We start from the raw sequence: 25,505 nt of genomic DNA on the forward strand, positions 1-25,505 counted from the left end.
AATCCAGTTATGAAGTTTGTAGAGGTTATTTGATGACAGGTCTGATGTTATGGCTGGTTCATTTGATTGTGGTATTTCTAATGGGTCATTCCGAGTATGGCGGTAGGGGGTTAACGGCACCAGTCAGGAGGCCGGTGCCGTTAAACCCCTACCGCCACATTCCAAGGTCCCTTAGCGGGTCCCACCAGGACCGGCTGGTCTGACCAGCCGTCCTTAGCAGTACCCGTTAAGGGACCATGGAGCTAATAACGGGCCCGCTATTTGCGGGCCCGTTATTAGCTCTTCCCCATTCCCACTGAGCCCTATGGGGGCTCAAATGGGAATGGGGAATGGTTTTCAGAATGGGGACCTACCGGGTCCTCCAAGGTCGGAATGACCCGGTAAGTCCCAATTCTGACTACCCGGTCCCGGACCCTAATAGCACCATGGCTGCCTCCAAACTCATAATGACCCCAATGTGTTGGTTTGAACTTCTTTGCAGGGTCAGATGACATAAGGATGGCGGTGCATGAAGTGGAGCTTCTGTGAAGATTCTTAATGGAATGGATAAGTGGTCCCCTCAGGGAAGCTGGACTGGGGAGTAGAGCGGGACAATATTTTGACTGCAGAAAATGCCATCAATCGTGTGACCAATTATATGGGTCAGAACTTTATCACCAACTGTTTGACTTGTCAACTCTGAAAGCCTTAAGTAAGAGTCTGGAAGCAAATGAAAACAACAACAACAATCCTATCACTGACTCTCCTTCCAAAAAATGGTGGGCACCGGAAGCCTTCTGATCAATGCATGGTCAATTGCAAAAGCGCTCATCTGATCTATTCAACCTCCTCTCTGAGTATTAAAGAGATCTACTTTTAATTATGGAAATCCTGGACCTGTGATGATCAATTGCTAGTAATACATGAAAGTATTTCAGCAGGGTACAAGGTCAAATGTGCTAATTGCTCTAACAAAAGAGGCGGAGGGATAGCATTAGTCCAGACGCACTCTGTCACAAACATCCCAGATTGTGAGTCACTCACACTTATCTGCTCCTTGGTATCTTCTTTAACGCTGTTCTTCTGGAGCACATTGTGATAGGAGTTGCTTCATCAAAAAGAGGGGCCTGCCAGTATTGGGACATCTGTCAACAGAACTCTTTGGCTCAAAAGGCCCTGGTGGTTGCAGCCTTTGTTGGAGACAAGCTTCTAGACAGAGCACCATAATGTCCGGTGAGCATGATCAAGGCTTTGATAGTCTCTGGATCCCCGATTGCCGAATTTGGAGGGAGGGTGATACCTTTTGTAAGCAAATGGGAGCTAATTTGAACACGTTTTGAGGTTCACTAGATGGTATAGGGAGGAGTCCAATTTCAAGTACCAAGCTACTAGCCAGGAATCAAAAGATAAAAAGTCACTTGACCCACTTAGTTTTACACATACACACAGCACATACTCATCGAGAGCCAATGGGTAGTGTAGACTGCACATTTTGAGGCCTGGTGTAGGAATTCTGGCTAGACTTTTTTGAAATTCCCTTATAGGTGGTGGCCCTGGCAGAAGCTCACCTCTCCTAGAAGTAGAGTGACTGATGGATACAGTGGTTTTGGAACTCTGGCTCAAGGGTGCTATTGTACCCACAACTCTTTACCCAAGGTTTCTTTTAGCAATCTCTTTTCAGTGCTGAGAAAGAAAAGAGACCAGTTATAATCCTGGCATATTTTCTGTTGGCGAGAATGTGCACAGGAATTCTCCATCTCTCTCCAAACTATACTTTAGGATGCTTTAGTGGTTCAGTCATTTGCTGAGACAAATGACGGCAGCTCCCACAGAGGTGGGTCCGAGAATGATTTTGTACTTAGAGAATATGATTTTCATTTCGCAGGACGTGCAGTCACTGAGAGAGAAAATCATGCCCACGTTGCAGCTGAACCGATATCTGCTGCAGGGACTCCCCTCTTCAGAGCTGCAGAAGTAGCCATCCCCCTAGTGGAATGGGTTTGAAGCCCATCCGGTGGGTCCTTTCCCGCCAATCTGTACCATTCAATTATAGCCAGAATGGTCCAGCGGGATATAGTCTGTTTTGTTACCGCTAATCCCAATTTATGACTTGTATAACTTACAAAAAGTTGGTCATCTTGACGCAATTTTGACATTTTCGAAATGTAAAAACTGAGAGCCCTTTTAGGGTCCATTCTATGCAGTCTCCCCTCTTCTTTGCCCAAATGAGGAGGAGGATAGAATATTGGTAATATGATTTTTTGTGACAAGTGGAAGTCATAAACTACTTTTGGTAGGAAAGAGGGTTTAACCTTAAGAACCACTTTGTCTTTGTAAAAAGTAGTATATGGAGGTTTACATGAGAGAACCTGTAGGGTTTTGTGTGATAAGGCCTCAGAGTGATTTGGAGGCAGCTGCAAGAGCGGCTGAGGGCAAAGATGCCGTTCCTAAAGCTGGTTTTGCACTTTTTCCCCATCCACCACAAACGACATTTCTCTTGCCTCTTTGAATGGCCTGTCCTCTTCCTCTACCAAAAGAGGAGTAGTACCGAAAAGAACGACCTCTCCAGGAAGATGAGCCCGAATAAGGTTTCTGAGGCTGTCGCATGGAGGCACTAAGAGATTTAGTCGCCGCTTTTGAGATCTGTAGTTTTTCTAAGCTTTCATCGGCTTTACTACCAAACAGCCCCAAGCCATCAAAAGGCATGTTGAGTAGTTTGGCCTGCACATCTGGTGCAAACCTCGACTTCCTCAACCACGCAAATCTGTGTAGCACTGTGCTTGCAGCTATGGATCTGCTGATGCTATCAGCAGTATCCAGTTCAGACTGGAGACATTCACCCATTGCCTCCTTTCCGTCTTTGACAATATTCAGGAAGCCTTCCCTTTCCTTGCCTTCCGGAATATGTTCAACCGCCGCCGAAATGCAGTCCCACAGGGTATGGGTAAACCTGGCCAGGGTACAGGTGACATTAGTTGACTTGAGAGCCATGCTTCCCGAGGTAAAGACCTTACGGGCCCAAGCATCCACCTTCTTATCCTCTCTATCCGGGGGATAGATGGATATGCTGTTTGTCTTGAGGAAGTTGCAGCCTGAATAACCAGACTTTCTGGAGTGGGATGCCTACTTATTAATCAGGATCAGAACTAGAAGTTCTATACTTCTTTGGAACATTATTGTTATCTGCAGCAATTGTATCAGGAACTTCCCAGTTTTATTCTACCGGTCTTTGAAGTGCCCTATGGAAGAGGAGAACTGGATCCTTATGGGAGCCCTAATCAAGTATATCAGTCATATCATCCTGATCAAAAGTGGGTGAGGCTCTACCACTCTATTCATTAGACTCCTGTACCCTGAATCTGCATGTTCTGCAGGGTCAGGTTTTGCAAACTCCAGCTCAGGTGACGTATCAATGCCACTAGCAGAGTGAAGGGTATCACACAGGTCTCTCATTTTCGATTCTGGATCGATTAACTCTTCTGGGACCTCTCTAGTACCATATTGTACTCCAAAAGCAGAAAATTGTTCTTCAGAGCCACTTTCTTCAAATATAGAAGACACAGGGCCTCATTACGAGGCGGGCGGTAAGGGATTACCGGCACCGGTAAGGGCACCGGTGCCGGTAATCCCTTACCGCCCTACTTCAAGTTCCCTTTGCGGGTCCTCCCTTAACGCTGGGTTTTCCAGCCCTATGGGGGCTCAAATGGGAATGGGGAAGGGCCCTGGTGAATGGGGAATTACCGGTCCTGCCAACCTTGGAATGGACCGGTAATTGCTCCATTCACCAGGGCGGAGTCGGAACGAGTTTGGAGGCAGCCAAGGCCCATAGACTTAAAGAAGTCTGACTTGGGTAAAAGAGTAAATCTCCTTTCCTGTACATGAGTTGGGTCGAAGGAATCGAAGGAACCTCTCGATGGAATCGAAGGAGTCTTCGAAGCCGCTGATGACGTCTTTGACAAAGGCGTTGAAAACGCTTTTGGCTTTGATGCCGAAGCCATCTGCGCCGACGAAGTCGTCGAGGGCTTCAACGACTTATAATTTTTTTGACAGTGTCAGCGAAACACTCGATTCTCGCGGAATCTTCGACAATTTGACGTCGACTCGAGTCTTTCGAAGTTCACCTTTACTACTGGATGTTTCCACAGTAGTTCCTGACTTCCCTGTGTCGTCCAACGGAGTGACCGGGGTCTGGCTCTTTTGAGGCTTCTTTGAGGGGGTCGAGGCCGTATTCTCAAAGACCTTCATCATCTGCCTTCTAAATTCATCCCATTTTCTTGGGGAATCCGACTTAGTCGGGCATCGTACCAATTCGGTAGACGTATCCGAGGAACAAGAGGGAGATCTATGTCTCCTCCTAAGCTTTTTTGTAGAGCAAGATGAAGAGCGTCTCGATCTACTGCGTGATCGAGACCTCTCAGAATGTTTACGACGATCCGATTCTTTCGAATCACTCGATTTCCTATGTCTTTTTGACAAGGTCTTCGAGGAGGCCTTGGAAGCTTCCCGCCCCACCGCCAGTTTACCTTTCCTCTCACGAAGGGCCTTCTCTGCCATCGACTGACAGGAGCCACAGTCGCCGGTTCGATGGTCTGAACCTAGGCACCAAAGACAAACGCTGTGAGGATCTGTAATCGACATCTTCGATCCGCAGTCGATATATTTTATTAACCCCGTCTTGGGAGTAGAAGGGGTGGAAGAAGACGACATTTTCTGAAGAAAATGCCAAAGCGCACCGTTCTCGAGAGCGAAGCAATTGGAAAAACGGAACTTGAAGCCAACGGGCATGGCACGAGCTATTTATACTGATGGTGATGTCGACACGGTACGGAGCCCGTCGAGGGACATCGATGCCACGACCTCGTGCACAGCGCCCTCTTCCGAGAATTGTTTTTCCAAAGCAGCGAAGCTGGCAGGATACAAATATCATAAAATGAGGAATACGTGGGAGGACACAATCCATTCAAAATGTATTGTCCACAGAGTGGTGTGGTCAGAAAATATTTGCTTTATCATCTTGACAAACTGTTGTATAACAAGAGACATTTGCTTTGCTATTCTGACACAAGTGTTCCACAAGGGAAATCCTGCTTTGGCCTTCGAAGAAATACCTTCGATGAAACATCTACATTAGCATCTTAAAAGGAATACTGTGTGAAGGAAACAGTTGTTTTGGGTTTGAACAAGTGCTTTACAGGGGATACATTTTTGCTCGCCAAATTGAAGAACTTGTTGTATGAGAGAGACATTTTTCCTTGAACAGAATAGAATACTGTTGGATTTGAATTTTATCAGAGACCTTCCTGAATTGATTCAGGGGAAGGGAATCAACCCTGAATGCAAGGATTGTTGTGTGTTGTGTGAGAAATTATAAGTTTGAAATTATACATACGTTTGTTGAACTGAAAACAGATGCATTTTCTTTATACATTTGTCTTATGTATGTTAGTGTGAGGGTCAGACGTATTTGAACATTAGGTCAGCTTTCTTTAGCTTTATTTTGTTAGGTAGAAATATTCTCGTTAGGATAGGGATAGATAGGCCTTCATCCCATCCCCCTTTTATTTCAATAAGCCTTGGCAAATGTTGAGAAAACTACCTATGTGTATCCGTCTTTCATTTCTGACCCCTCACAAAAGGGTGTGTTCTCTCACAAGAGAGGAAGAGGAAGTATAAGGGAGCATGTCATGGTAATGCATCGTACTAAATAAGTCACACGTTGAAAATCTTTAAAACTACGTATTAATCTCTGGTTTTCTGGCAAATGTAGTTTGTTTATATTTTTTTTAATTTGCTGCTGAAGTCTAACATTATTTATGTGTGTATGTAGGTGATTTACAATAAAGGGAGAGGGAAATAGTGGGGTATTTTCTTGTTGTTCTATGGTCCTCATTTACTGGTGAAGTGTTGCTTGTAGAGTAGGTCCTACAGAACTTTTCTGAAAGACAGGAGGGAGGGAGGTAGCACGGTAGCCAAATGTTAGTAGGAAGGTTGTTCCAGAGTGTAGGAGCACAGCAGGAGAATGCATGTTTCCTCAGCTTCTAAATTTTCCATTTCTTAGATTACAGTGTGGCAATATCTTGGCTCCTGGTGTTACACTGGCCACCTGAGAGGGGGAATATTTTCAGCTTAATATGATGGCGTCTTGGACATTACAACTCTATAGGGGATGCAGGCTGTCTTGAAGCTGGTGCAAGCTTGGAGAAGTAAACAGTACATTTCCTTGAGAGTGAGGGAAATGTGGTCAAATGTCTTCAGGCCTGCGATGAAGGCTTCTACGGGCTGCTGGACAGCATTCAGGGTGGCAAGAGGGATGTTTGGTGGGACACTTGCCAAGAGGGGGTTGCCCCCATCTAAGTGGGAGAGTTCCAGGGCCCGAAAAACATGTCTGAAGTTTGAGAGTGGGAAATATTTTTATTGGTGAATGTTGTTGAGGCAGCTAACCTTCGGGTAGAGCGTGTGCTTTCAGCATACTAGTGGATTTTGCTGTTGAATTTGGCCAAGAGGTCTCTCAGTGGCTCCATGTAGAGGTTGATGATAAAGATGACAGCAGAGAGGATGGAGCCTTGTTGGATTTTCCATGTTACTGGGCCTGTGGAGATCTGCAGGTACCAATCTGGACAAGCTGGTGTCTGTTGGTGAGTTAGTAGTCAAACCGTCAAAGGACTCTGGGATTGAATCTCAAGGACAGCGTATTGAGTAGCACGTTATGGTCCACTGTGTTGAATGTGGCAGAGTGGGAGCGCAGGACCAAGAGGCATTGATCACATTTTTCCATGATGAGTGCTTTGTCAATGATCTGGATGGCAGAGGTCTCAGTGCTGCACCTTGTTCAAAGGCTTGCCTGGTATTCCTGAAGTAGGTTGGGCAAACATTTTGTGGACTTGGAGAGTGACAGTCTTCTCGAAGATCTTGCTAAATGAAGGGTGGATGGATCGGTAAATTGCTAGGTCATTGGGATCAAGTGTGGTTTGCTTTAGTAAGGATGTGGTCTGGTCAGTTTTCAGTGCATTTGGGAAGATGCCTTGCAGTAGTGAGGCGTTTATAATGTAGAGGAGAGAAGAGCCTTTACTGTGATGTTCTCTATGAAGGAGGTTGGAATGATGTCGTCCTCGTAGGCGGGGGCCTCAAGTTATGCAAGGATGTGTGCGAGTTCTTCCAATGTTAGTGTCATGAATTCTGACTACCTTGAGACATGGCACGGTGGTATGGCAGGGCTATCTGTGGTGGGTAGGGTGTCGTCAAAATGGTGATAGATGTAGGAATTTTTGTCTGTGAACATTGAAGAAAGTAACGCATAATTCTCATCTCTGTGCCCCCTAATAGAAAAAGAGCTCCCCTGTGTTAATTAAGAATCTGAGTGATTTGCCCGCGGCTGAAAGTACTGCGGGCAAATCGTTCGCATGAGAAAGGTGCGAACTACCAAAAGTTTGCACCTTTCCCATGCGAACACACATACATTCTCACACACACACAACACACCCATAACACCCTCCCACCCACACCCTTAGCACACCCCCACCCACACCCCCAACATAAACAAACCCCACTTACCTTCATCTTCAGGCTGGTTCCCTGCAGCGCCAGTTCCCTTTCACTTCCGTGATCAGGAACCGGCACTGCAGGGTCCTTTTCTTTTCTTTTTTTCTTTTGTAACGGAAGGCTGCGGGAGTGTCGCCCGCAGCCCCGCTCACTATACCATAAAGTATAGTGAGCGGGGCGATGCGGGGGACACCCCTGCAGCCCCCTTCTTTTTCTTTTTTTCTTTTCTAAACGGAAGGCTGCGGGGGTGTCCCCCGCATCCCCCGCTCACTAAACCATGACGTATAGTGAGTGGGGCGATGCAGGGGACACCTCCGCAGCCCCTGTTTTTTTTGTTTTTGGTGGGGTTTTAAAACGGAAGGCTGCGGGGTTGTCCCCCGCAAACCCAGCTCACTATACCATGAAGTATAGAGAGCGGGAGATGCGGGGGACACCCCGGCAGCCCTGTTTTTTTTCAGTGCTACCACCAAAGGTTTTAACATTTGGTGTTCGAACCTTTGGTGGTAGCATTTTTAGAACTTTTGGTCAATGCGACCATTTTTTTTTAGGTAATTTCAACCTAAACCTTAATTAAGTATGGGGAATCAGTCTTCTTTGAAATACCATTCTCCCTTTGCATTATGCCCCTGTTTCACCCAGGGGGGTTTTATCTAGCTTTGCACTTCAACAAACGTTTACAGACAGAGGCCTGAGTTGCCTTAAAACAGTACAAAACTATGCACTTATTTTGCTAACAATGTAACACAAATAAGAATAACTGTTCAATGACTAATTGGAAAATGTGGATCTTGCAGAACTTTCTACAAGGTATAGCAGCTAAAACGTGTCTGTCTTTGGCTGGTGAAACCTTCCAAAGATTGTCAGCAAGAAAGAGCATTCTGCCTCGACGGAAAGACACTTTGACTTTAGGGGGTGCTTCTGTGGTGTGACTACCACATAGCAACATGCAGGAGTGGAAGAATGAGCGCCACTTGTGTCCACAACATTTAAGATGCCCTTCTGTAGTTTTTGATGGCCTTTTGTTATTTATGTAATTATTTATTGGGGTTTTCTACGGCGCTAGCCACAGGCAATTCATTTCGAGCACTCCAAAGCAAAGGTAAGGGGGACTGGAATATTGATCTCTCACAGGCTTTGAACACATTCAGATCAACTTGGTGTATGGGGGGGCATGGAAAGGAGCATTCAAAATTGCACAAGGAAGGCCTAAAAAGTTAAGTTGAAGACACTCAGAAGTCTCTTGCTTTCCAGGATTCAAGTGTGAGGGCTTTCTTAAAGAGAAGTGTCTTCATTCTTTTACAGAAGCGAATGTGATTCTTAATGTATCTAATGGCAAGTGGAAGGCCAATCCAGAGGGAGGATCCAGCCGCAGACAGACCTTTGCCTCCTATCATTTTCTTGAAGGCATAAGCAACCAATGTAATGGAGCCTGAACATCTTAGAATTCTGGACACAGGGTATTTCTTAACCTTCTGCATGAGTTGGAGTGGTTCTATTTCAGTAAGCTTTGTGTATAAGGTAGAGCACTTTAAAGCTGATCTGTGGTCCAACAGGAGGCCAGTGCAAGGAGATCAGGGCAAACGTGATCCGATCCCTGGGTTTGAGACCTGGGATAAGTGTGGCCACTCTATTCTGGATAACTTAAAGTTGTTGAATTATGTTAATGGGGTGCTCTTACAGGAAAGTATTGCAGTAGAGCGAGAACCATAGCCAAGATCACCTGAGCTCTTTGGGACATGGAGGCAGGATGTGCCACAGGACAAGTAGCTGGAAATTGGACTTCTTTTTGAGTTAGGTTATGTTATTTGAATTCTTTCAGAGAGTGAAGAGCTGATATCAGCAAGGCTTCACGGTGGTAGAAGAACATCTGGGCAGAAGGATGAGGTAGAGTTTCTCTTGATGACAGAATAAGGGGCCTAAAATAATCTACAGACCAGGTGGGTCTTCAGAGCTTTCATAAAAGTCAGATTTTGTGAAGTCCTGAAGTTAGGTGGTTCCGAGGCTTGGCTGCACAGACTAGGAAACGGTGACCCCCTCTTCGCCATTGATTTCCTGAAAGTATGAATGTGAAGAAGCTTTTTTGACGAAGAGAGCAGTTATAGCCGGACCCTTGGCATGCATGACATGGTGCACAATACAAAGAAAGCAAAATTACACTCTGCTGAGCAGGGAGCCAGTGCAAGAACAGTGAATGGGAGTAATGATCTCTCCGCTTCAGGTGCAGTAAGGTTCGAGTAGTCTCCGTCAGCAAAAATTAAAGGTTCCTTAGGAGGTATTTAGGAATGGCAAGATAACCACTGTGGGTATAGTCTATCTTGAACCTGAGATCGCAACTACCCAGTCGGAGAAGGACGGGAAATTCATGATCGTTCTTAAGGCGCACAAGATTAAAAACGCTGACTTGCTACAAAAAGCATTAATCTAGTTTGGTCCATCCAAGGAAACAAATAGTTATCTTACAGTGAGACAAATGCATTTGCACCTCTCGGATTAATGGAGAGGGACAACAATGTACACTTCTGAACACTCACTCTACTTTGGTGTTCATGTTAAACTGTACATAGACAGTACTGCTGTGTTACATATACCTTGTTAAAAAGGAACCCCAAGCTAAAATAAATGGTACAATTCACCTCTTTCCTAAAATGGTGCAGGGCTGTCATGGTTTAGGTGCCTCCACGATGATAAACACCAAGCAGCAGCATTGCTAAATGTGCTCATATATGAAGTCCGGACTGCCCTATTTCCTCGCAGACGAGTTTCTTTGAGGCCCGTTTGGTTGTACGTTTTTTTAACCACATTTTACCGCAAATGTAGATGGGGGTAAGTGTAAGTATTTAAAAAGGTGGAAGGATGTGGGGGACTTGTGAGGAGTCCCCCCCCGCATTTCTTGCAGTAAAAGGTGGTAAAAAGAAATCAAGCAATTGGGCCTCGAGCAAATTGCTGTGAGAAAACATCATAGATCCTGAAGTTCTTGGTCCTGCCCTTTCTCCCCTGGCTGGTAAACCTTGGTCACTACTACACTTGTGTTGGATTAGGTTCTAATTCTAATTTTCTTATTCAGTCCCTCCATACCCTAAGAAAAAGGGAGCACCTAAAGACACATCAATTGTACTAAATCATGCCATTTTAAAATTGGCCACTTTTAAGGTTTCACGTTAAGTCGCTATGCTTTGTTGTTATATTGCAAGCATGGCTTTCATGAAAGATTTGCTTCCGCCAAGCCTATTTGGGATTTATTTAATTCGAGAAAAAAGTCAAAAAAGTTCCCAAAAAGGAGCTAGAAAAGCAAAGAATTCATTGTGGAGAATCAAAAGTATACTGATTGCATTTTTATTTCATTTGACCCTCTCCTTTCACGACCTGAGGTCAAATTGTGACTATTACAAATCCAAATGCTTTGTCCTTGGACTTGAAATAAAGAATACTTACCGCCTGTCTTCTTACCCAGCTATTGACGTACATGTTTTTTTGTCACAAACGTAATGTACTCCAAAATGTTTAAGCAGTGAAGTATTTTGACTTTCAAAATAATTGACAGACTCCCACATTTTTAGGCTTGGAATAAGAAGACTTCCAATCCAAACAAAGTCAACTCAAAGTCTGCATGGAAGTCTACAGTTGAGATCGGTCTCAGAGAGTTGGTCTGAAGTGAGTCACCAATTAGCCACCTTGTACTGGAGCAGAGGATCATACACCATTTATCTTATTGCTTGAATCAATTCTCTGTTTGCTTTTTTCGGTGTTCAAAAATGCTTGCCACAAATATAGTACTCCATTAGGTGCAAGGACAGAAGGCAAAGGAGAGAGACTTATTGCTGACCTTACATTCAAAACAATGCCTGCCAGCAACTCTATGCTATGAATATACCAGCTGTGCTGGTCTAGAAAGCAGCAACATGACTCAACATCAGCCCAACAGGAAAGAGACCCTCTTGCCCAGTAACGAAACAGGCCCTGCTGGCTAGGGATCAAAGCAGGGTTACAATTTAAGGTCGTTTGCTTCACATATGAATGTATGACAGGCTCATTCGTCCCTTACGTCTACCATAGCAACACACCTTACAACAATAACAGATCGCTAGGATTGACCACCTTCCTAGGACAGATCAACCCTCTCCCTGGGGCAAGCAACGTCAATGGAGTAGAGAGACGCTTCTCCACCATAGCATCTGCACTCCTCCTCTTGGCATCAGATCTCGCCAGACCCCATTCTGAACCCCCTTAAGAGCTTCCTATTCACTGGCTACCAACATGAAGTTCAAAATAACTTGCAGTAAGTCAATGCACAGTCAAGGAGCGATTCAGTTGCTAGTGTCCCAATTACAAATCACTTTGTGTCAATAAAAAGGAGGGGCCGATAGCAACAAAGCACCGGTGCCTAGAAAATGCATATGCTGCTCCACGGTGGCCCAAAACAGGTTTGAAAGTGTTTCAACCGCTTTCCTCCCCAGGCACAAAAAACAAAATGCGAAATAAATACAGTTTGATTGTCTCAGCATATTATTAACTTAGGTCAGTTTCAAAAGATGCTTCTGAAACTAGGTCTTGCACACATCAGGGTAGCGCTAGCAGCCTTCCTCCAACATTCTTACGAGAGATTTAGTATGATGTCAGAACCTTTCAGAATACCCAAGTGTGGCCTTTTGCTAATCGTAACTTTGGGTTAGCTCTCCATAGAAATTGCACACAATGGGAAAACAATGAGAAAACCAGTGTTTGGTGCAGCACAAGCAGGCAAATAATGCATACAATCGGGCAGCCTGCACTGCCAAAGGAAAGAAGTGCTTAGGAAGTGTAAGGCTGGTGCTGGCTCCCAGGAGGTCGCGCAGTCTGGATGCCAAACTTCAAGAAAGGAAAGTACGGGAGCCGCTCATCAGCACTAGACAGTAGAAGAGTTACCTACACATTAAGAGCTGCAAATACGCTTTATCAGGGCACTATATGCCTTAAGACATCAATATAGGGTGCAGAATGTTTTGGTAGCTATCAATTTGTGAATTAGTGGCTCCATCAGCTGGTTCTGGTGTACGGCTACAGATGTTTCCTTCATTTAAAAAACGACCACTTATTACCACAGATCTTTGGCGGTAAAACGTTTTTCATTTCTGTAGCCTCTTCTGAAGGCCATCAGACTTAGATTTCGAACCACATGGTCCTTGCCGCTACTTCACTTAGTCTGTGACCCATTGTGTCGGGTAGGACAAATGCCTCTCATCGAGCAGCCCGCTCTACCATGTTGACTACATATAAAAATGTTAATTAGTAATTACGAATATATGTCTCTGCACGCCAGTGTCCCTTTACAGGTGACATGCTCTGAGGAACAGGGTCTAATAGCCTATTACTTCTCTCAACTCCCTCCTTTGCAGATGGGTGCACTGGGGAGGTTTAAGTTATTTGGTCAGGCAGGGCCTAAGGGTTCGAATTCAGAACCCTGCTTCTTCCAGCTATTATAGTTCTGTGCTTCCTGCATCAGCTTAACTTTCTAAAGATCATGTCTTTTTTAATTAGTTGATATTGTCGATTCTACATGCATGTGATATTTTTGTTGAAATACATTGACATTGGACAGTTGATTTTAAGTGTGTACAAGCCTTAATGGATAGCCAAAATACATCATCTGATTGGATGAAACCAAAGCACTCATACTTCTACTTTTATTACCAATACCTGTGTTTGGGAAGGCCTGAAAGCCGAGTCGAACCCTTTCTGCAGGATCTCTAGGAAGGGCTGGATCTTGTAGAGGCTGTGGGTTGTGTGACTGGAGCGGAAGGCCACAATGTGGAAGTACTTGAGAATCTTCTCGAACCTGGATTGGGTCATGATCAGGGCAATGCTCTTGTTGCTGTAGAAACCGCTGCTCCAGATGCTGAGGACGGACTCGCAGTGGTGAGTGCTGGTGGAGATCATGTAGCCCAAGAATGCGTTCATCTCCGTGACGGTGACGTCCATCCAGGCATCATCGCTTCCAAACCTTTCCTGAAACTTTTTGGCGTACATATTGGTTTGCGTCACCATGTTCTTTATTGCATTGTCTGGCACAAAGAGCTGGAAGAAGTCCATTGCGGTGGCTGTCGGTGGCATGGTATGACTTGGGCCTAAGAACAAAAAAACATTTAGCATTTACTAATCCGTTTCTTGCCCAATGAAACACTTTTTAACTAGTCATCTCACTCCAGACCTCAGTTCTAAAAAATAAATACAGAGACATATTTTCTAGGACATGCATTATTCATTATTGTTTTGCTCTTGTGTGGAACATATTCTATTTTAAAACCAAATAAAAAAACGAGTGTCATGAATGATTTATTGTGGCGATTCACATCCCCCAGACAATCTGCCTTGCTGTCTTCCAAAGACTTGAACAACTGCCGTATAAGTCAAGCTGCTTTGCCACATATCTAAAATTATGTTGTAGATCCAAAGCAAAATATCATGTAACCAGCGCTTCAGTGAAGCCATTTTTTGGACATTTTCAAATCCAAAAATCACTTCCAAGCTAGGTGCCAGGAAATCAGAGACCTCCATAGAACGCAGTGTGTTTAAAATATACCTTCCATTTTAAAGCCTCTGAAATGTTGTTGAATATGTTGATGGTGAGCCCCTTCACCACACTGCGAATTTTACAAATCCCATTCCTATTTTGTCTTCAATGCTGTTATCAGAATTGAAAAAAAATGCCATCTGTCTTTATTTTAACTAACAACTGATTTAAAAACAAATTACAATGGAAGTAATTAGGCATGGAATCATTATGACATCAAAAACATGCAATGACGTGGAAAAGTATTACTTCCTCTCACCAAAATGTTCCCTGAAGTTCTGTCTGTGGCCACACTGAGAGAAGTGCCTGGCTCTAGGGTGATGGTTGTCCAAGGTTTAGTGACTTTTCAAAGCCTTCTAATTCTTTTGCTCAACTAACCAACCATTGACTTGCAATACGCCACACAATTAAAATGTCATGTCTTCTTTCACTCCATGTCTGTAGATCTAATGTACGATTGGTGGAAAGTGTGTCTGTGGCTATGTACAAACTGCGCTCACATGGGGGTCCACAGTCAGACATTCAACACAAACAACTTGCCACTTTCACACTTTAGCCATACAAAGTCTGTAAATGTAAAAAATGAAAACCTTTTTGACATTTTAGCCCTAAAGTGTTGTCAAACTTTGGAAAACGGAAGAGGTGCGTGTGTTTGTGTGTCTCTGTGTCCCTCAATAAAATTGACCGAACACTGCCACTCCTCCATAAGCCCTGATTACCCATATGCAAAGTGTGTGTGTCTGTAGGCACACTCCCCTGATGCCCAGTAAGCCACAGGTATGTGTTTTTGCATTGTGACAGGCCGCAAATGGCCATTTCCACTATTTTGTGAATCAGACACAATTTGGGGGCAGACGCCTTTGTGCATTTTTGCAGCTATAAACAGGGTCGGACTGGGCTATCGGTCATTCGGCCGGTGGCGGGACCGAAATCACTTGGAGACCATGGGGGCCAGTTTCTGAAGCTACCACGAATGGGTCGGTTTGGGTTTACTATTTGTAACTTGCGTTACTTTAAGTAACTAAAGTTACATTGCTTTGATTTGCGGCCCGGTCCACTGGCTGCAGCAGCCAGCTAGCGAATGCATTCATCATCAACAAGTAAGTGTTACCTTTCTTTGATGAATGCATGCCTCATCAGAGTAGGCCCGGGGCGGGCCCGGCCAACCGTGCGCAGAGTGCCCTGCAGCCCTGAGCCAACTGCCAAGTCGGCGACACTATGGTGCCAGGCCAATGGCCGAGGCACTGACTGTGCCGAAGACAAGTTTCACTTTTTTACAATTCACACTGGGAACTGCAGGGCTGGGCGGGCCCGGGGCTGCCTTGGCAGCCCGGCCCAGTCCCAGTTAGTTGTAAGTAACATGAGTCCTGTTCGCATTTGCAAGTTGCAAATTGCTTCAGTTCCGCCCCGTGCATTAAGGTTCTGGGGGCTGCGGGTGGGTAATGGACTGGGCGGGCTGATCCTGGGTCTGGGTGACATGTAAGCTGCTGAGTCTGGGTTACCTCAAGTGAAGGAGGAAAAAAGCATACCGACATACCGTCTCCTTCAAACATTTCCACTTTTTAGTGGCACGACGGACGCTGTACGTCTGGATACAAGCATGTAGGTAAGAAGCAAGCTTTAATTACTTTCTGAAGTTTCGAACTTTCTATGTATATTAAGGGCTGACTGTAGTCTGCACAGCTTCATGCTGGTGGATTTTTTGTGGGTTGTAAGTGTTTTACTCTATGTCTATCAAGTGGACCTTGTGTTGATTAAAGAGTAAAATATAAGCAGAGGGGCTACAGGCAATGGAGATACAATGGTAGCGCAACCTTTCACAATCTGCCCATCCAGTATTAGACTGAAGAGAGAAATAGAATCGGAGGGGATACGGGTAAAGCAGATGCAATGCCAATGTGTTTCTACAAAGCCCATTCAATGTGTGGCACATTTTCTCTGTAGGACCGGCATGTGCTGGTTAGAGTGGATCGCCACTGTATTGTCTGTGTGTCACTGTTGATTTGTGGTTTATGTGGGGCAGTATGCAGGCGGAACTGTTTTTGCATGGACATTTCTGGCAAATCCTACCTTGCAAGTGAAAAGACATTTTTCTTCTAAATGTGGTTAATTGATTTTCGCAGAGCCTTAGTCTTAGATATCTCAGATGTATTCCCCATCTCGTTGCTTTTACATTTTCAAGCAGGGGCCGATCAGGGAAATAAAAGTGCTGGTGATTGGCTAAATTAAGTGCCTGCACACACATGTGGCCCAACCTTCGAGTGGGGTACCAGCTAATGACAAAAAAAGCCCTTATAGTCTAACATCCGACCCAACCCTTCATTTAGGCATGACAGTGCTGTGGAGCAATTATCAAACTGCAGAGAGATGATAATTTGGGAGATGGGAGCATTCTTAAACAAGCATTGGTAATGCCAAGAGTTTGGGCTTTTCTGTTTGGTATGGGAAAGGTCCTGTCATAGTGGTATTATAATAGCAGTGCCTGGCAAATGCCTGATACTTATACATAAGCCAAAACTGGTGGCTTTCCCAATACCTGTTTTTAACAGGACTTCAGTGAAGGACACACATAGGGGCTGAAGGCGGGCCTGTCTAAGACATTTTTTTACACCATTGGCGGGTTTACATCTCCAATTAAGTCCTTAACTCTCGAAGGCTTCTCTGAGAAAACACTGCAAAGGTTGATGGTAAGGCTTGATTAAAGCAAGCTCAAAGAATTCCCATGAAGAGGTGTTTTGGACAGGGAGGGGCAGGAACAGGGTGGATATGCCCATAGGGATTAGCATGGCAATGGACAGTCAATGGGTGGGAAAATAACCAAACAACACCTAAAAGCTTTGTGTCCCTCCTCATTTACCATTCTCCCTATCTGTACTCTAATGCAATAGTTGGGGCTTAAAGCGGCACCTAATAGCCAAAAAAAAAAAAACTGTGACCCATGTATGAAGCCATTGTCTGCTAAATGGGGGGGCGGATGGATTTGGGCAGGGTAGGTTATTGGGTCTTTAATACTGGCCTGAAGGCACAGGGGTATTAACACGTTAAAAGCAGAGCCATTCATGGCATTCAACCTCTATGGCCGTTCAGTTCTTGAACCCTAAGACGTTACTAACTGATTACTCCTGCATGCCCTAACTAACACGTTACCACTTACTAGGGCCACATGTGGTGCCTACTGTGCATGTTTAGTATCTATGTCCGGCCTCGCTAAATATCCTGCATGTGTACATGCACGTGAACAGCCACATGCGGCAGTGTTTGATATGTACACTAATTGTAGCACTCTCTCTCTCTTGCAGCATTTGAACAGCTACTACGACACATCCTGGCGCAACAAAATCGCAGGCGACAACAAGGGAATCTCTGGACGTCAATTGATCTAATCTAAGTTCTGCACTACCTCATGTGTGTTTATTATTCTGCTGTGCCTTTGTATACTGCGATAGTGATATTGTATGTGTGTGTAGAGTCAGAAGCAGGGACATATGTTTGTATGAGTGCTGTGTAACAGCTTGCTGGAAGCGTGCAAAGTGATCAAAACCTTACCCTAACATCCCTAACCTATCCATAACCGCCCCCTAAACCTCATTCCGGTTTCCCTACTTCCCCTCTGCCTATCCAACCATTGTCACCCTAACCCTCCTTCCCTGCTGGGGTTGCGGAGCCCTGTATAAGTATCGACTTGCAGCAGGTCCCAAAACCGCAGTGGGGTTGGTTGGTACATGCCACTCCTGCGCCTTGGAGCTGTGGACCCTGTCAAAGAACTGTATGCAAAGTTATGTTATTTTATGTGTTATTTTATGAGTTGTGTTGTAATGTAATATTTGAGCATAAATAGAACTGGCAAGGTACTTTCTGGTGTCATCATTTGGCTGTACTGCTTATTAAATGCAACTCTATTTTCATTACTTGTGGCAACGAGTAGACATGCCTTGGGTCTGCAAAATAAGTATTTAGCTATGTGATGATGTTGTTTTTAAAAAAAGAACAAAAGGAATGTTATCACTTTCTCAAGCGTTTACACAAAACATAGCATGCAACAGACACATGAACCATCCATGGGTAGCCTTTTCTGTAAAGTCGTGAATTGGCGCAATTCACAGATGATGGTTTGAGGGACCACTTTTTTGAGGCGATGGGTGGGCCACTTTTCTTTTGGTGTATGAGCCTAGTTCTTGTCCCAGTCCGACCCTGGCTGTAAATTAACTTGCACTTGCAAGAAGGTCTCAGGAAATCACCCCTATGTGTTTTCAGTGACAATTTGCATTCCCACAGATTCTACTTGCCCCCCAACCCTATCAAGCATTAGGTAAGTGGAACTGTTTGGCATGGTCTGGACCATCTTTAGCATGGTGATGGCCCAGATGGCCAAATGATTACAGATGGCCATCTGACCCACCTCTAATCAGTTGGTTTAAGATTTATGCAACTAGAGCTGGCACTGCACCATGTAACATACGGGTGGTGCTGCTTAGTCCTACTGAGCAGGTTACGCACTAATGTATCTGCTCATGCCCCTAGTCACAGTGAGAAGCATTGATGAATATAATTAACACCTAGACCAAACATTGGTTTATCTTTCTGATGCTGTCCATCGACTGCAAATGTTCATTGCGACTGCCATGTAGTTTATGTCAGATCACGGTCCCCATAGCCTCAGAAACCCGGAACACTGCAGCGCTTTGAGGACATACCATTGGCAGTAACACACTCTAGAAATACCATGTAACATAACATTTAGATGTTTGAAGGATCCCGACGAATGTTCATGTTCTACAACACATCAAGGTGGATATTTCCCCCATGTATGTCACGTGTTGTACCACTGACATTGTTTGGGAGTCGTCAGTATCAAAGCTCCACCATTTTTGAAGCATGTCAACAGGAACATACCTCCAAGCTCCAAATGGGTGAAATGCATCTGAGATTGCTTTCACATCTTTAGGAGAAATCTGTCTTGGGCTAACAAAGGACAGTCTATAGTGATACAGGCTGTGCTGTTATTCTGAAATGTTGCTTGAAATCAATGAATCTGAAAGCAGGGCCATCTTAAGCACTTTTGGGGCCTGGGGCATGGATACCTTGGCCTCCTCCCCCCTCCATTGAGCCAAAGGAATTAAGGTATTCAGAATATCTGGTTGTGCCCCCCCCCCCCATCGGGATCACAACACGTAGCTTGGCATGTTACCTCACAGCAATGAAAATATCCAACGGTACTCCCTTTCAGTCCCCTTACCCTCTTCATTCTTGCTGTAATAAGAATGATAAATAAATAGCATTTCAAGGCCATCATCAGCACTCCATGACAAGGCTACTTGCATTCTAGCATAGGTACAGGACACTCTTCATTATTAGCAGCCATGAGGAAGGTACGCCAGTTACAGTATACATTTAGGACACAGATCGTATGTAAAAGGTGCACATAATCCACAATTGACAGACGACTCAGATAAGCTCCCTCACAGAATGCAAAAATGCTGAAGCATGGTAACAGGAGACCAATTGGAAACAAGGAGAAATATATGCCTACCATAGAATAGAAAGTGGAAGAAGATTAGAAGCTACCAGGATGGTGCATGCACCCAGCCAGATTGAGATTAGAAGAGGGACATGATTTTCAAGTAGGGTTGCCATTTGAGAGCAAAGAAGCAAGTGGCTGTGGTGTGCAATATATCAATGCTCACTATTATTATAGAGGAAGCAACACTAGTCACTGAAACCATACCCTGAGAACAAAATCACTCAGAAGGGTGGCAATTGTGAATGCTTTGGAGACTGCCAATTTTGATATATTGGGCAAGATTAAATGAGATGCCCAGCATTACACGTTGGTTAAAAGGTGAAGCTGGGATTTGCACTCACTCTGCAATTTCTGCACTTTACTGCTTTTCTAGTATGTACCATGAACTAAAATAATCCCAATGTATAGATCCGACTTAGAATATAGACACACCACATAACCTAACATGAGAATTCTAAAAACAAAATGTTACAGAAGCTTATTATGCAAAATGGGAATGATTCTAGCTTCATTGTCTCCATCATCAAGAGAAGTATATAAGTGCCAACATACTATTTGATGTGATCCTAAAAAATTACATCTGGGTTTCTCTTTTGTATTTTAATGCTTTAAATTGGCCAAAAACACAGGCTTGTGAAATTTCTATTCATAAACATACACAAAAACCTTTCGGGTGTACAAAAAAGCAAACTGTTTTTTGTGCCAAATGAGCAAACCTTAAAATATGCTTGCCAGAGGCTTGCAATATTTGATCCACTCTCTTCTGTCTAGGACCCCTTCTGCTGAAATGACCTACATAAAAAGTCAGCTCAGGTAATGAATGGGCTAAACAATACCCCCAGCATGTGAGAAGCCAACCATTTCAAGGAAGACAGTACAGTAATGTCAGTGAAATAAATTGATTTGTCCAGGGTTACTGCATCATCTGCTGGGAAGCCAGGATAGAAGCAGGAACGCTTTGGTTTCTCAGTCTTGAATTTGCATACCTAATCACTTCTCGGGCTAACAATTTATAGTCTTCATTTGAGGTGGCTACCTAGGTTTTAAAAGCCTCCATCTGCAGAAACCAATTTCTAGACATTGACCATACTGATGCTATATTGTTTTTTTATAGCAACCACGGGTACAGGTACACTTCTGAAAATAGCACCTGTTGCGCTACAAAACAAAGTACACATAACTGCAGATGTATGAACTTCAAACATAGGAAAGGCTGAGTTGGCCTTGCTGGAATTCAGTATTATAATCTTGCATATGAACACAAATCTCTGCAATTATTGCTTAACACACTGAGCTATATTCTGAACCAGCGCGGCACCCACATTTATCAATATCATTTAACCTTTTGCTATTGCACATGATCAATATAATTCCCATAGAAAGGTGAGATTGCTACAGGAGAGGTCGTAGTGAAAACACAAACTATGTGTGGGACAGTGAACACAGAAAGCATTACAAGATGATTTGATCAGAGCAGTAAGTATTTGTTAGGACAGGCAATAGGTTCAGACCCTCAGCAACACGTCATACAATATCTTGACATGTGATATTTAAGTTTTGTAAACAATGGTCACTAAATTCTTTAGATTGCACACCCTTGTTAGGGCCCCCGGCCAAACGGGGGCCTGGGGCAAGTGTCCCTTTTGCACTCCCATAAAGACACCACTGTCTGAAAGAAGGAGCCGCCCATCAGTGTAAACAATTACCTTTAGGCGCGAAATCCGCTGCTGAATGCCTGCCTGGGTATTTGATGAGGTGGGATAGATTACAAGGGACGTTTCTGCACCACTGCACGTCGCAGGGCGTGTTTCTACCCAATACGGTTTACATGGAATCACATGGGGAGTGCATGATGTTGGAAGCCAAAGAATTTCTTTAGGAGAAATCCAGTTTGACGCCCGCTTTCGCTTATCATAAACACTGATCGTTCATGTTGGCTGACATTTTAACTGTTTGTTCTGCCTCTTTCAACAATCTCATCAGAACAAAACTAGTGACAAAAGTAAATGGGGTGAAGGCCCATATGAAGGACCAAGGAATAAAAGATCAGAGGGAAATGTTTCATCAAGACTATTCTACTGTACAGCTTAGCAGTAGGGCTGCTCCTGTCACTGCATCCAGTAGAAAGCTCCAGTAAGATGTATCCTGTCCATATTCAACTCCTTGCTGGACTGACAGCCAAGCTCTACTTGATACCCAGCTTGCAGGTTTAGTTTGCACTGCAGCATAACCGTTTCCTAACTCTTTCATATTAGTGAATTGGAATCTTTTGTACTCCTAGTTTGTATCACCTTTTTCAGATATCGGTTTAGAAAAAACAACGCATAGCCTCATCCCAAGCCTCCCCATAGTAGACTTCTTTCTACACAAGAACAGCACACCATGGATCTAGGTCCGTATATCAATAACATAAGAGTGACGTTGCGGATGGCCCCCTAGGAAAGGCCGCCACAGCAAAATTGCCTCCCCACACCATCTTTCCTGCTGTTTGGTGCCTGCAACCCTCTTATCCTGCCCTTCTCCACAGCATTCCCTGCTCCCTCTCCCTACCTGTAGTCTCCAAGCCGTCGTCTGGATCACAACATTCTCTGTGTCGTCCTACGGGCAATACTCTTTTGTGTGTAATGCTTCAGCCGAGTGCCCTGGAGGCCACAATCACATTCCATAGCTTGCCACATTTGGGGACATCCAAATGAGTGCTCAAGGCAACACCAGCATCATATGAACCATTAACAACAGAATTACAACATTGATTTACACAGGTGGAAGATGGACAATAATGTCAGAGGCTCCTAGGAGACAATACCCATATTATATGTAACCCTGTTCAACACATCACTCTAATAAGATCAAATAACTGTAGTAGACTTTTTTCTACACAAGAACAGCACGCCATGGATCTAGGTCCGTATATCAATAACATAAGAGTGACGTTACGGATGGCCCCCTAGGAAAGGCTGCCACAGCAAAATTGCCCCCCCACACCATCTTGTGATGGCCTTCTGTGAAAATATGTCCCCATTTGCCCACCCTCCAAATGAGACCAAACACTGCAGGATAAATATTGGCAATGATGTAGCCGCTTCCTTGCAAAGTAAGTAAATAAACACTGCTTAATTGGCAAGCACTGAGACTTGTTTGGCCCACATCTTTTCAAAATGTTCATAACAAGCTCCTCTCATTTCTAGACTCAAATTGAATTTCTGCTTCCACCTTATGTCGTCGTAGGTACAGTTGTTTCCCATGTAGGTGGATACCATGTTTCAGAGTGGTGAGTCCAGCACCTCAGCGCACTGCCTGTGATTATGTTCGATGGGACCCAATATGTGATGAGATTGGGATAAAAAGGCTCCAGGTGAGGTCGGCGGACCGGGATTTCCACTTTCTGCACCAAGCCAAATCCTTCCCTATTTACTACATCTACTATTAGTTCTTTTCCCTCTTACTCCATTATACAAGTTTGGATGATCAACATAGGATGATTAACAGAGTGGGATTATGCCCTTGTTATATTTGTTTGATTGGAAAGGCAATATGCGTAAAAAAGAACGTGTGTGTTAAACCCTGATATTACGTTGACGTCTGAAGACTGAGTTTGGTGCACCAAGAAACATGATTGCCTGGCAAGCTAGACCTGGATACTCGCATGGAGTTAGGGCTCCAGAAGCGTTCTGCAGCCACAAGAGTGGAGCAGAGAGAAACTGCATTTGCAGCATCTAGCTTAATGAGGCTGAATCGACCAGACAAGTTGGTGCTGTCCCCTCTGGTTCCACATCTACATTCTCTCAATCCTTGCCACTGCCATTACCAGAATCTGCAGCAGTGGATCAAACTCTTGGTTTAGTTCGACCACAAACAGTGGAGGAATAATCAGCTGTTCTTGGCTCCAATGCACAGCTGCCTGGAGGAGGCTGTGGAGGAAGCCCCCCCAAGTAGGTCTTGGTGTAGTGCCTGGAGTAGCTTTTTGAATAGCCCTTCTAGGCCCTTTCAAGGGTTGCCATCTTGAAGTGGCAAAGTGCACCTACAGGCCCGGCTTAAAGAATTACAGGCCTTTCAATCACAACCATGGGCTTCTACAAATACATGAACGTGTATCTTTGTTAGCCTCAATCCAGACCCGCAGCCTCAGCATATATACGGCGTAGTGGGGATCTCCATGTACTGATAACCGCTATTCCATACCCAAGCCCAGTGCGTGTGTTCTGGGCTTGAATTGGACTTTGGACTCCGATTTGAACTTAGAAAACTGCAGAGCACAGCCCTCCCAGTGGTAGAGTGCAAGCCCAATGTAAACATATGTTTGACTTCTGGCGATATGGCACATCTTCCTATAAAATGTTGGGTCTGTGTCGAGGCTGGAATTTCACATGATCAATGGGCTCCATGTGTCAACGTTGGCCAACCATGAGACTTTGGAGTCCCAACTAATTTTTCTGCAGAATTTGATATGGCAGCTCAACCTTCAACTTCAAGCTGAACAGGCGGTATTAGGGGTACTCTGTGTAACTAGGTAAAATAGAAAAATCTAAGAACAAAACACTTGACAGATCACAACAGGAATGAAAGGTATAGATATGCACATGGAACATTTAGAGACAACGGTCTGCCTTAACAAACCAAAGATTGGGGGTGTTACAGGGGGATCTGAGGACCTCTGAATTAGAGAAGGTTTGCAGCAAGTTCGTTCGCATAGGCTTTTTAGGGGATGTGGTATCCCAGGAGTTTGCTGCCAATATTCAGCACACAGCCGAGTAAGTGGCATGAAGAGAGAGCAACCACGCGCCATTATTGTATATATTTCAGCATTTCTGAAAGGAAAATGCAGTTTCTAAACATAGAAAATGTATTGCTGCAAGCTCATAACCGTGCCTCAAATGAAGACAACCCAGAATTCTTGGAAAATCTGCAAGAGGCTCCGAGTAGTTGCCTTTCTAGATAGTCCTATGTGTTGCTCTAAACTTGTTTCAAATACAGAGGTGTACAGGTCTCCCGTAGCCAACAGGAAAGGTCACCTTAGGAAATGGCAGGCACTTACAAATCTCAATAGGGCTTCACCTTGACTGAGACATGGAGAGCCGTGCACCAGGAAACAAGGGCATACTTCCTTTTCCCTCAATTCCTGTGCAATACACTGGAATTGGTTGGATGTGTGTTGGGGTTTAGTGGCTGGGACATGGTGTTTGAATACCAGGGCGTGATAAGTTCGAAGCATGTTCCCTTACAGACTAAATTATGTTGGAACTCAGTCACTAAGGCAGTTCGCCAAAGGTCATTCAATGGTAAGCTTTTAGCAGATCCAAAATTCTGTGAGAAGCTGCACCAATAAACTGATATCAATAATTGCACTGCAGGTAGTGCAGCAGTATTGGACACCATGAAGGGCTCTTTTAGAAGCTTGGTAACTACTTATAGCATATGGGCCGGAAGCATAGCTCAGGGACAAGACAACGCAAAGCATCATGGGTTTGGAACCGATCCCATGGTCTCCGGCATAACGTGCGATATAAAAGCTCAATTACATTATTTTTAATGTGCACTTCATAGAAAGATGAGTGAGAAAGAACAATATGAGGCTAGACTGAGGGATCTAGAGCAGCAACATGCCTTGGCATTGGCAAGCGTCTATATTATGGACTGTATACAGCCGGAGCAGATTCTGGCAACGGTGGCTATGCTGTTTACAGAGAAACTCTGTCCTGAAGGCAAAGATCCCATAGAGGCCACATGACACCCGCTAGCTTAATCATAGGCACTGTCCTGGACCAATGAGCCAGCGAGCCCACTTGTGACCAATAAATCATTGGCAATAAGAATAAGAAGGGATGCATTGTATATTATCACCCAGTAGTTTGCATTTCATTATGCAACACTTGATAATCAGAATATCTTTCCCAGCAGTGAAAGCATTGCAAGCTACCT

The 25,505-nt window shown here is 44.4% G+C and overlaps 1 protein-coding gene across 1 annotated transcript in view; it reads right to left on the reverse strand.

Moving 5' to 3' along the window:
* PGBD5 (piggyBac transposable element derived 5) overlaps positions 1-25,505 on the reverse strand; it is an 854,702-nt gene that overhangs the window by 447,742 nt on the left and 381,455 nt on the right. The window contains exon 2 of the mRNA XM_069606913.1: positions 13,192-13,619. Coding sequence (XP_069463014.1) covers positions 13,192-13,619 — 428 coding nt within the window. The remainder of the gene's footprint in view (positions 1-13,191; positions 13,620-25,505) is intronic.

This window comes from Ambystoma mexicanum, chromosome 4p, assembly GCF_040938575.1.
Source record: "Ambystoma mexicanum isolate Mex_15411 chromosome 4p, UKY_AmexF1_1, whole genome shotgun sequence".
NCBI lineage: Eukaryota > Metazoa > Chordata > Amphibia > Caudata > Ambystomatidae > Ambystoma > Ambystoma mexicanum.